General features: G+C 35.1%; 1 protein-coding gene across 1 annotated transcript in view; it reads left to right on the top strand.

The window, feature by feature from the left end:
• kcnq3 (potassium voltage-gated channel, KQT-like subfamily, member 3) overlaps positions 1 to 12,562 on the top strand; it is a 40,159-nt gene that overhangs the window by 15,086 nt on the left and 12,511 nt on the right. The window contains exons 3-10 of the mRNA XM_016529887.1: positions 5,444 to 5,534; positions 5,630 to 5,756; positions 6,301 to 6,473; positions 6,766 to 6,939; positions 8,067 to 8,177; positions 9,478 to 9,573; positions 9,679 to 9,773; positions 11,135 to 11,161. Of these exons, the coding sequence (XP_016385373.1) occupies positions 5,444 to 5,534; positions 5,630 to 5,756; positions 6,301 to 6,473; positions 6,766 to 6,939; positions 8,067 to 8,177; positions 9,478 to 9,573; positions 9,679 to 9,773; positions 11,135 to 11,161 (894 nt within the window). The remainder of the gene's footprint in view (positions 1 to 5,443; positions 5,535 to 5,629; positions 5,757 to 6,300; positions 6,474 to 6,765; positions 6,940 to 8,066; positions 8,178 to 9,477; positions 9,574 to 9,678; positions 9,774 to 11,134; positions 11,162 to 12,562) is intronic.

Here is a 12,562-nt window from a genome sequence, read left to right as displayed (position 1 = left end):
TAAAAGCCAAACACACTGGAATGAATAATTCACTGAAAACGCAACGCGAGTCTCTGTTCTCTCTGCAATCTCTGATGTAATCAGCCTGGTTTCCTTTATATTAGCGCTGTTTTGGATGGATTGTTTGAATGCATTTGCTTACTGGATCATTGGACCGAAAACTTTCCTGGAGTTTAGCGGCTTAAAATGATCTAATCGCAAGCAGAGAAGCAAAATTGCGTTAAAGGGTTAGAATAGAAATTGTGCTTCAGTAATTTTGCGTTAATTGCGTTAAATTATTTATATAGATTATACATTATACAGATAAAATTCAGAAATAATGTTTTCATAATGATATGATCAGTAAGTAATGGTTACTTATGTTTTTTACATTACTTTAACTCATTAAAATGTTAAGCAATGACATTCAACTTGATTTTGTAAGTCAGTTTAATGTAATTTAACGTTGTACAACCAAGCTGACTATACTTAAAAATTTAAGGCAGCAACAAAGTTGAAATAGGTGGAAATTTATTACAGTGTAGGAATGTTAGCAAAATGTTCTTTTGTTAGCCATAATCTAAATTTAAATCTACTAAATGTTTGTATTTGTATCTGTATTCAGTAATATGTGAATGTGTGCATGGTTCAAACCTGACAGACTCCATCAAAATAAAATTATGCAATGAATGAATTTTTAAATGTGAATCATTTAATAGTTTTATAAGCCTCTATGGTAACGTTAAACAATAGTGGATTAATTAGAAGTAGTAGTAATAGCACTGACCATGTTTACCCCATGCCGATGGTCTTATTTGGCGGTTAAAAACTGCACACTGCATAGTTGGCTCCATTCAATGGACTATAAAATGATGCCAGATTTTACTGTGTCCATTTACCAACTGAATCACTATTGATTGGTGTGGATTGCTCTCACCAACCTCTATATTCAACAAACATCTCTAACAATTCTGTTGTTCTTTGTAAACAGCACTGAAGGGGTCATTTTACGAACAATCTAATTTTCCTTGATACTGTTGGATAAAAGAGTCTGATATACTGTGAAAACATACTGGAAATTTTAAAACGTCCTCGACAATCCAAAAAGAGCTTTTATTAAAACTAAGCTGCACAAACGACTCGTTATAAATGTCCACAACTTTCTGATGTCAGACAAATTAACGCATCAACACGTGACTGTCAATGGTTATACATAAACAACACCTATTGACTGATCAGACACTTGTTGTTGCTGGAAAACAGTCTGATTTAATTTTGAATTAAGACACCACCATCAATTACGCATAATTTTATTTTATTTTGGGGAATTCTTTAATTAAAACTAAGCTGCAACATATGAATGTCCACAACTTTGTAACTTCAGACAAATGAATACATCAACACATGACGATCAACAGTTACACATTAGTGATGCCTATTGGGTGATCACACACATGTATCTTGTTGCTGGAATGCAGTCATCTGATTTGATAATGAAATAAGACACCACCATAATTTTTTCTGGCTTTGATATTATAGACTTCACAAACATTTGATTATGTAATATTAGATGTGTTGCTCACCTCACACCTGTCATGAATCCGATCCCTGTTGTTCCTCCCACTTGCTATCAGAGGGCTCCATCACTTTTTCCTCCCGGACTCCATTTCCCATAATCCCCTGTCTAGGAACGAATTACCCTCTCACCTGTTTCCTATGACCCGGACTATTTAAGCAGCACCTTCACCCATGCTCAGTGCAAAGTCTTGTTTTGCTCTTGCTACATTACTCAATGTTTACCCTTGTGGTTTTGATCTGGACTGTTTCCCTGGTTTTTGATTGTTTCCTGCCTGCCCTGACTGTCGCCTGTTATGTGGTTTACTCTTTTGCCTTGCCTCTGCTATTGTTGTTTTGCTGGTGTTTGACCCTAGTGGTGGTCTGCCCAAGGCTTCGTGAAACACTGAAACAGTCGAAGCAAATGTGCCGAGGCTTCGAAACAATTCGAAACCCGTATCTACGGTCATTTTCAATTATTGCTCTGAAACAGTATTGACAACGAATCAGTTAAGCGAATTGAAGAATTATAATGTATATGTTGTGTTCATCAATCCACCAAGTGCGTTGGGGGAGTGGTTAGTGTGCTCGACTGGCATGTTGTCAGAGCCTGTCACCTTCGAATCCTGGGTGAACCATGAATATAATTATAATAAACATTTAAAAGTTGTGTTTTTATTGTTCTTTTGTAACATCTCTCTGACAACTGAATGAACTCTTTGTGAATAAATATGTTATTTTGGTCATGAAAAATGAACATTAATAAAAGACATCAAGCCACAACGTCTGACATTTTTTACATAAAGATTTTTATTTAAAAATATAAATTGTTCTGCTGCGTTAACTCCACTTTTATACTTTGTGAGAGTTAGGTTGAGACAGATGTGCGATTGTGTGGTTTGTTCCCGACCCTGTCAATCAAACGCAGATTCGGCAGGTATGCCCGTCTCGAAACACTTGTAAAACGTAGTCACGTGAAATGGGTGTTTCGAATCACACTTCGGAGCAGTGTTTCGAAACATCTGCGCTTCGGGATCTTGACACGTGTTGAAACGTCAGTTTCGTGTCAGCCATCCCTATTTGACCCTGCCTGTTTTTGACTACGCTCTTATCATTAAAGCTGCATTTGGATCTCTACTCCGTTGTCTTGTTCACTGTTACAACACCAAAAACCCCCTGTGAAATTTTAATGGTCACGGAGAGTTGAAAAGGGATGCTAAAATGTTTAACAATATGCTAAAACACACACACACACACACCCACATATATATACACATATAGTTTTATTTTTTGTCTTTTTTTTCTAATTAATACAAAATAATTAACATTTTTAATTGTGTGGATAACTGGACAGTTAATGTAAACACTGTGTATGTGCAGTTATATCAAACACATTTGCTTGGTCAATTTGTGGCCTAGATTGGTTATATATATATATATATTTTCATAATCATAGTTTTTCATAATCAGCTCTACATTCTGGGTTGTAGAGCAGTTTTCTCTCTTAATAGCCCTTTTCATTATTAACATAATCATATTTTAAGAGCAATAGTTGAGAATGAGCATGCTGAGGGTCATGGCATTCCATCGTTCTGTGTTGAGGGAAGCATCGATCATCAAGAGAATACTGCAACACTTTAACCGACACACAGTAAAAGAGAGAGAGAGGTATGACCATTACAGGTTATTAGTGTGCTGATGCTAAAAGCTTTCACTGGAGACCAGATGCTGAGCATGTAGCAGTGTGTATGTGTGTGTGATGAATATGTGTAACCATGGAAACAGCACAGATATAACCTACAAATGCGAAACCATAGTAACTGCCAACAGGTCAACTGACAAATAGAGTGAGGATGATAAGGGAAATATGTGAGTCTGCATGTGTGCTCTGCTGGATTCCACACAGTACAGCTAGATTCCCAGATGTAACAGAACAACACTGCAGAAAACAGCATCGGAGGACAGCGGCTTAATCACTCACGCATTCGCTCAGTCACTTGCATACACAAATCATTGCACACATTTATACTAAATAAACACAATGGTTGTGTTTCTGTGTTTAAGTATTTGGCACTAAATACTTGCTTAAGGTTTATTTCACCCCCCAAAAATGAACATGGTGCATTATAAACATTTAATGGCTCACATAACTCTGTGCACTATACTGTATTCCAGTATTTCTAAAGCTTTAAAGTTGCGTTGTTTTGGAAGTAGCGACCAGTGTTATTTTAGTATCATTAAAGATACTATTATAGTTTTACAAAATATTTTAAATTTTTCTGTATTTTCCATTTTCATTTTAGTTATAGTTTTAGTAATTTGGTTGCGTGTTTTTGCCATTTTTATAAAAAAAAAAAAATTTAAATATAGTTTTTAATAATTTCTATTTCAGTTTTAGTTATTTTAGTACATCAAGTTAAACTAAATAAAAATGAAAAATATATATTTAGCTTTAATTCGGTTAACCTTTATTTTATTTCAAGTAACAAAAATTCATTTTTTATGGTTTTAGCTTTAGTTAACTATAATAACCCTGGTTTGCGAGATCTTTTCTTTCGGATTGTGACATACATCTGAGTGATACAGATTATTGAAAAATAAAAGAATGTAGGTTGGGACTTGGTTCAGTCCACCGGTTGTTGATTGGTTGGAGGCAGATCTGAATGTGAGCTTGCAGTCGACTGTAAGAAAGGGGTGGATTAAACAATTTAAGCAGTCCTGTGTATGTCACCAGAGAGAAGTGTATCATTTCACTGGAAGATTGAGTTAAAAATTACGAGGTCAAAAATCGTTTTGAAAAATGAGACATGCATGGATGAATAATAAGATAAGATCTATAACAATAATTTATTAAATAGATAGGTTGAAATTTTATTTTATGCCGACTTGTTATTTGCTGAATATGGTCTCCTTCACTCTAACTCTATTATGCTACCTTTAAGGTGTGTCTTTTTTATCCTTTGTGGAGCATAAAAATCATATTATGGTTTTCTAAAGACACGGGGGCGAGTAAATGAAGACAGAATTTAAAGTTTATTTTCAGTACTCATAATTAACTACCCAGATAAGCAAGCACAGCATGTGTCATTGTTTGGCTTGAAATTCAGGAAGGAAATTTAATGATCATCCTATACAGTATACAGTAGCACCTGGTTTCTGATTACCTGTAGTAAAAAATTAAGCTTGTAATAGGATTGTTGTGCAAGTGTGTGAGAAGGGAGGACGTTAATACATCCCTCTTTCTCCCTCCTTCTCTCTCTCTCTCTCCCTCCTTCTCTCTCTCTCTCTCTCTCTCTCTCTCTCTTTCCCAATACAGTGCAGTGTATTCAGCAGCCCCCTCTGCTGGTAAAATGATAACATGATCGTTTATATCTAAGGGTAGCAGGTCTTTCTGGAAAAGAAAAATATATATATATATTTTATCATGACTCAGCTGAGGTATCCATAGCAACTAAAAAGATCTTCATCCCAGTTTTTTCCAACTGATATGTTTATATATAAAATGAAAATTTGCAGTCTGGTCAAAGGCAGTGTTATTTTAGTATCAATTATATACTGTTATATTTTTGTTAATATTTTGAATAAAATTTTCATATTTTCTGTTTTCGCTTTAATTTATTTAAAGTTTTAGTTTTGATTTGTTGTGTGTTCATTTTTAATATGTCTATATTTTTTATTTATTAGTTTTAGTTTATTTAGTTTAAATTATTTTAGTACTTCAACCTAAACTAAACAAAAATGAGAAATGTTTCTTTGGAAAAATTTGAAATAAAATACGTTTACCATTTTTATATTTTATTTTATTTCAGTTCATTTTTATTTCAATTTTTTTTTTAAATGGTTTTAATTTTAGTTAACAACAGTAACCCCGGTTAAAGGTCCTGCTCACTGTCTGTTTCTGAATCTCTAGGTTTCTGATTGTTTTGGGATGTCTGATTCTGTCAATTTTAACAACGTTCAAAGAGCACGAGGAAGATTCGGCTCACTGGCTGGTGATTCTGGTGAGTTTGTTTCTTCTGTTCGTAGCCAATTCAATGTTTGTGTGTGAGATTGAATGGTTGAGAGGAAAATGACTGGATGTTTCTCTCACCTGTAGGAGACATTTACAATCTTTATTTTTGGAGGCGAGTTTGCATTGAGGATATGGGCCGCCGGCTGCTGCTGTCGATATAAGGGCTGGAGAGGACGGCTCAAATTCGCCCGCAAACCGCTGTGTGTCCTGGGTGAGTTGAACACACTGACCCAAACAAACACACTGTCACATTGAAACATGCACATACAGTATGCACACACACTGGGAGTTTTTTGAAAGAAAATAATTTCATTCAGCAAGGACACACTAAATTGATCAAAAATGACAGTAAAGACATTTATAATGTTACAAAAGAGTTCTATTTTAAAAAATAAGCTGTTCTTTTAAACGTTCTATTCATCAAAGAATCCTGAAAAAAGTGTATTATGGTTTCCCCTGTTTTCAACATTGATAGAAAAAAAAAATTTCTGAGCACCAAATCAGCATATTAATGATTTCTGAAGGATCTTGTGACACCGAAGACTGAAGTAATGGCTGCTGAAAATTCAGCTTTGCCATCACAGGAATAAATAAAACATTTTTATATATTCAAATAGAAAATAGTTATTTTAAATTGTAATAATATCACAATAATTTTGTTTTACTCTATTTTTAATCAAATAAATGCAGACTTGGTGAGCAGAAGAGACTTGTATATCCCCCCTGTGCACTATGGGTACTCTCTATGTTGTCAGATATCTTTGTACTGATTGCTTCGGTGCCGGTGGTTGCCGTACGAAACCAGGGAAATGTGTTGGCCACGTCGCTGCGCAGTCTGCGCTTCCTGCAGATCCTTCGAATGCTACGAATGGACCGCCGCGGAGGCACCTGGAAACTGCTGGGATCTGCAATATACACACACAGCAAGGTATCCACACACATGATGTGATGTACGCCAACAGGCCATTCCCTCTTGATCAACATCTAAAGCATATCTTGCTTGTTTAAATCATGTCAAGCATGCACAAATAAACCTATGGGGTCGGCAGTATGCACACAATCCAATGTACACACACACTCATCCCTCAAAAATGCTATGGTCTGCGATACACAGACATGCAAAGTACATACGCAAGCACAAACAATCAAATATCAGTGTCTGGTGAAGTTTGATCTCAGTACTGCTGTGTGTGTGTTTCCCGGCTGGTGTGTGCGGTCAGGAGCTGATCACAGCGTGGTACATCGGCTTCCTGTCATTGATCCTGGCTTCCTTCCTAGTGTACCTGGTTGAGAAGGATGAAGTTACCATGGAGCTAACAGATATGGAGGGCTCCTCCCCAACACCAGCCCCGCAGGACTTTGATACCTATGCAGACGCCCTCTGGTGGGGACTGGTGAGAACGACGCACGGCTATCACATGCATTCAGAACTTTTTTTTTAATTGAATTGTGAATTAGTATCAAACCTGCATTACTTCTGGGTTATGCATGGGATTTTTTAAAATCTTTTTTTAAGAGTGAATGTATGTAAACATATGTGTATATATTTAGTACAATATATATTTGTATATACAGTATATAGTAAAATAAAAAAATAATAATAAAAAAGCAAAAACAAAAGCTCACTTCTTTTAATGCACCTGTTTTTAGTTTCATTTTAGCTCCATTTTTGAGATGCTCATCTTTTAAATTCATACAGTGCCAAGGCTTTAATGGCTACTTTAAAGTTTGTACCAAGCCGACATTATTATGCAATGGATTTTTTCCCCCTTTTTTTTTAAGCGAATATATGATGATTGATTTGATTGAGAAAAAAAAATCAGCCCTACAATTATAATTAAGATAAATTTAGTAAAAAAAAAAAACATGTTCACTCCTCACTTTTTTATGCACCGGTTTAGTGATTTTAGCTTCATTTTAACTCCATTTAAGCTGCTCTTTTTTCAAATTCATACATTGCTACTTTAGAGTTTGTACCAAACCTGCATTCTATTACTGGGTTGTGTTATGTTACTTTTTTCAATCTTTTATGAGTGAATGTATGAAAACTCTGCTGAAAAGATCAGATCCACAAATATGCAAAAATACATTTGTATTAAAAAAATTTTTATTTATATTAAAAAATGCTTTATGCACCTGTTTAGTGATTTTTTGCATTTTTGAGCTGCTATGGTAAGAATCCATAAAAGCTTTCCTCCATGTTGAAAAGCGAAAGTCAATTTAATAGGAAAGAAAATCTGAACCATTGCGTGTCACAAGTTCAAAAGTGATTTTTTAAAATGGAACGCAATTCCTTTTACAGCAGCTCCATTAACACTACCATTCGTGACAGTTTTACATCAGTTCCATTAGTACTCCTGATTGTGATGGTTTTATAGCAGCCCCATTTATACCACCTTTCGTAACATTACCAGCAGCTCCATTAATACTACCTTTTTAATAGTTTTACAGCTCAAGTACTTTGATAGGCTCTTAGCCGTGCTAATCACACTGATGACATATGATTTCACTTCTGTTTCAGATCACCTTGACAACCATCGGTTACGGTGACAAGACCCCAAAAACGTGGGCAGGGCGTCTTTTAGCCGGGACCTTCGCTCTTATCGGTGTGTCATTTTTTGCTCTTCCAGCCGTGAGTACAGCTCCTTTTTTTCCCCTAAATGTACATTGTTACAAATGACAGTATAACCGCTAGACTATCCACCTTATTTTTAACGTAAGTGCAGATGTGGCCATTTGTAACTTACGGTGTCATCTGTTTCCAGTCATTTTTCTAGCTGTACAAAAACAGTCTGTTATGTTGCTTGCTATTGCAAACTGGCAACTGTTATCATTATTTGATTATATTTTTCTAATCATAAACACAGTTTTGTAGAGCAAATAGTTTTAGCTTTTACTACACATTGTTATTCTTCTGGTTATTTAGCTATAGCGCTAATGATTAAGAAGTCTTGCACATTCACATCCCTCTATGTTGAGAGGGATGTTGTGAAATAAGGTGGTTAATACAGCGGTATCTGCTTTTCCTCTTAAAGGGATAGTTCACCCAAAAATGAAAATTACCCCATGAATTACTCACCCTCAAGCCATCCTAGGGGTATATGACTTTCTTCTTTTAAACAAATACAATCAGAGTTATATTCAAAAATGTCCTTATGACAGTTAGCGAAAGCTAGAGATTATGGTATATGAAGTTTTAAATATGGATATTTTTCTTACACAAACTTCACTTCAGAAGGCCTTTATTAACCCCCCGGAGCCGTGTGGAGTACTTTTTATGATGGATGAACGCACTTTTTGGGCTTTAAAATCTTGACCACCATTCACTGCCAGTATAAAGCATGGAAGAGCCAGGACATTTTTTAATAGAACTCTGACTGTAGTCATATACACCTAGGATGGCTTGAGGGTGGTAATTTTCATTTTTGGGTGAACTATCCCTTTAATGATTTCAGTTCCTTTACAATTCCAATGATTTTGAGAGTAACTCAGCCTAAAACAATTTTGGAAAAGGTGTGTTTATATAGACTTTTTAATAACTTTTATTTTAGAGGCAGCATAAATGTAATATATTAATTGGCCCATGACTATATATTAAACAACAATACTAAATAAATCACGTGGTTACATTTATTCATTCATTTTATATAAAATATTACTGACAAAAGTCATTGAATGTATATTTAACTACACATTGTCATATGAACAGCAATCAGTAACTGATATCAGTCTTACAAGACAAAGTGCAACACAAAAGAATCGAGTCTGTGGTTGATTCACTTACATGAACTGACTCTTAAGAGAGATTTTTGTTTGGGCCGTAGGAGCGGAACATCATTCAGTTTGGGAATTTTAAAAATGGAAATGGTATGATAGTATGCTATTTTTAAAATAGCCTACCAGTTTATGCTAAAGTCTGGTTATGTTTGTAGGGTATTCTTGGGTCTGGGTTGGCCCTGAAGGTTCAGGAACAGCACAGGCAGAAACACTTTGAGAAACGCAGAAATCCTGCAGCTTCATTAATACAGGTAACCAGAAACATCATAAACTTAAATCAGCAGTAAATCCACCCCTTTAAGCTCATTTCACAACAGCACATTTGCTTAATGTTCAATACTGAATATTGATTTCAGGCTGCATGGAGATACTACTCCACCAACCCCGTCAGAGATGATCTCATCGCCACATGGAGATTCTATGAGACTGTGATCTCTCTGCCATGCTTCAGGTACCATACACATACATCACTCACAAAACAAATATCATTTGAATATTTTAGCATTTATATATTATTTTAGTTACTTGCCTTTATGTTTGTCACCATCATGATTTCATATTATGCCTGGGTTGTTTTATGATTTCACTGATTTCACTTGTGTTATTCTCATGATTTCTGTCTGTGCATCTCTTTTTAATGTTGATTGTCTGCATGCAGTCACAGCATCATCTAGAGGTCTGCTAGAGGTTACAGTGAGGTACTCATACTTGTGCGTGGACAATTTACTTTTCCATCATAATGACAAATAAACTCTTTGGTTGGAGCTTGAATAGCAGATATAAGTGTATCAATATAAGAAAAAACATTTGTAGTAAGTAAGCAAGCCCTATTTGAGCATATTTAAATCTTCTCATAATGTGACATTAACTAAATAAATCAGTGAAAAATGTGGTGCTGCAATTTGGACCTTCAACCCCTTGATCCCCATTGAAGTCCACTATATGGAGAAAAATCCTGGAATGTTTTCCTCAAAAACCCTAGTTTCTTTTCGACTGAAGAAAGAAAGACATGAACATCTTGGATGACATGGGGGTGAGGAAATTATCCGGAAATGTTTATTCTGGAAGTGAACTAATCCTTTAACGATAACCAGTCAAACCTTGACAAGGCAACACTGGCTCAACTAATGGCATGAGTTTGGGAGCAGGACTCAGTTATTACTATTACTTTAAAACTAAAACTTTTTAAAAACATTTATATTATGTGAAATAAAGCAGAAATAAAATGAAATAGAAATATTAGATGAAAAACATTAAATGGAGAATAGGAATGTTTCTTTGGCAACTAACTGAAATAAGCTGAAACACTAAAGTTACTAACTGGAAATAAATAAAAAACTAAAACTGAAATATATCTAAATTAAACATAAATTGTAATATTTACAAACAAACAAATATGACAAAAAAATTCAAATAAAATTACATTGAAAACTGAAAATATAAAAATAAATGCTAATTCTTTAAATCTTTTAAAAATCCCTTTTAATTTAGCAATTATTCATACTGCTTCCTTAATGACACTTGCCATTGTGATTTCAGTTACTTATAACTAATAAACAAACTATATCTAGCACTATTCTATTGACGTTTCATTATTTTTTGGTACATGAAATCTCATATTCAATAATATAATAATATAATTTCATAATTATTTACAAATATTACCACAGTTAAATTAATATTTTTTTTGTATAAGTGAATATTCTAATACACACTAGTGGTCATTTGGTGCAAATGAAGAGAATTTTGTCGTTGTTGTCATAAATGTAATCTGGTCAAACAAAATGTGTGTGTTGTTTCTGTCACCTGCAGGAAGGAGCCTCTTGAGGTTATGGCTAGGTAAGTCTCTCTCTCGCTCTCTCATTCCCTCTGTTTTGTGAGTGTGAGATGAATGATTCTGTGAAATGTGTTTCCTTAAATAACTCCTAATAACCACCCCCTCCATTAATTCAGTGCCAAAGGCGTAATGACCAGCAGTGCGTTTCTGTGTGTGAGAGATCGTGAGAGCTCGTTTCTCAGTTGGGGGACATGTGGACAGTAGTTCTATATGTGATATTACAGAGTCCATTAGAAAAGAGTGAATTATGGATCACTGATAGATGATAGTGTCAAAGCATAGCGAGGGAGAGGGAACATGAGTGTGTGTGGGAGAATTTGGATGTGTGACGTCTGTGTCATTGTAAGGAAAATGATGGGAACTGTTATTAGCGATCTAAGCATGATGAGCCTTAACAAACATGGACTACGTATATAATAATCATGAGTATCAGTTGTCCTTGACCTGGACACTGGCCTGACAGTCCATTTGTTAAAAGAGGAAAGATTTACAGATAGAAACAGCAGGGAGAGTTGGATTGAGTGCTGTGCTTGTTTGTACCACCTGACCCGAGACCTGTAATCCATGTTCAGTCCAGATCAGAGATCAGATTACACATTGATACTGCTAATACATTAGTGCAAAACACGCACCTACGCAAATATCCACATAAACAAAGGCGAGTGGGCTGGGAAACTTGTAGCCTGACATTATCACTACCGGTGACCTACAAAATGGAGAAACCAAACCCACACACGCACATTTAATTTTTTCTGCTGAACTGATTCCTCATTTTCTTGATGCTTGGTTTAGCTAACTGTTCAATAAATGTCTAAATATAAAAACAATAAATAGAGAGCCCACATTTCTATTGCATTGTCCACATAGTCCAGTATAGTCCAATTCAGGAACAAATGACTCTTATGAACTGATTCTTTTGAGTGAATCAGTCAAAACTCAAAATGATTGACAGATCAGATCTACATCAGTTAAATTATTGACTGGTTGTTCATATGACAAAATGTGGTTAAAGATAAACATTCAAAACAGAGTTTTGTTGTAATAAATGGTACTCTTTTGTTAAAAAATAATAAGGGGAAAAAAGTTAAAAGGACAAGATGGGTAAAAAATTATTTTAAAAAATTTTTGCGTTCGCTCACAAAACTTGTGTTCTCTTGCAAAGGTATTGCATTCCTTAAGAAACGTTGTATTCACTCACAAAATGTTTGCACTCTCCCGTGAATGTATAGCATTTCCCTGAGCACTGTTTTTCCTCCCACCTCATTATTTCTATTACAAAAGTTTTGCGAGCGCATGCAAAGTTTCTCAGGGGAATGCAAAAAATTTGCCAAATGAATGCTAACTTTAATGGGGAACACAAAGGTTTTGCAAGTGAACACAAAGTTTCTCGGGAGAATGCAAAA

This window comes from Sinocyclocheilus rhinocerous, unplaced genomic scaffold, assembly GCF_001515625.1.
Source record: "Sinocyclocheilus rhinocerous isolate Xijiao unplaced genomic scaffold, SAMN03320098_v1.1 scaffold1112, whole genome shotgun sequence".
Taxonomy (NCBI): Eukaryota; Metazoa; Chordata; class Actinopteri; order Cypriniformes; family Cyprinidae; genus Sinocyclocheilus; species Sinocyclocheilus rhinocerous.
This window is presented reverse-complemented; position numbering and strand designations above follow the sequence as displayed.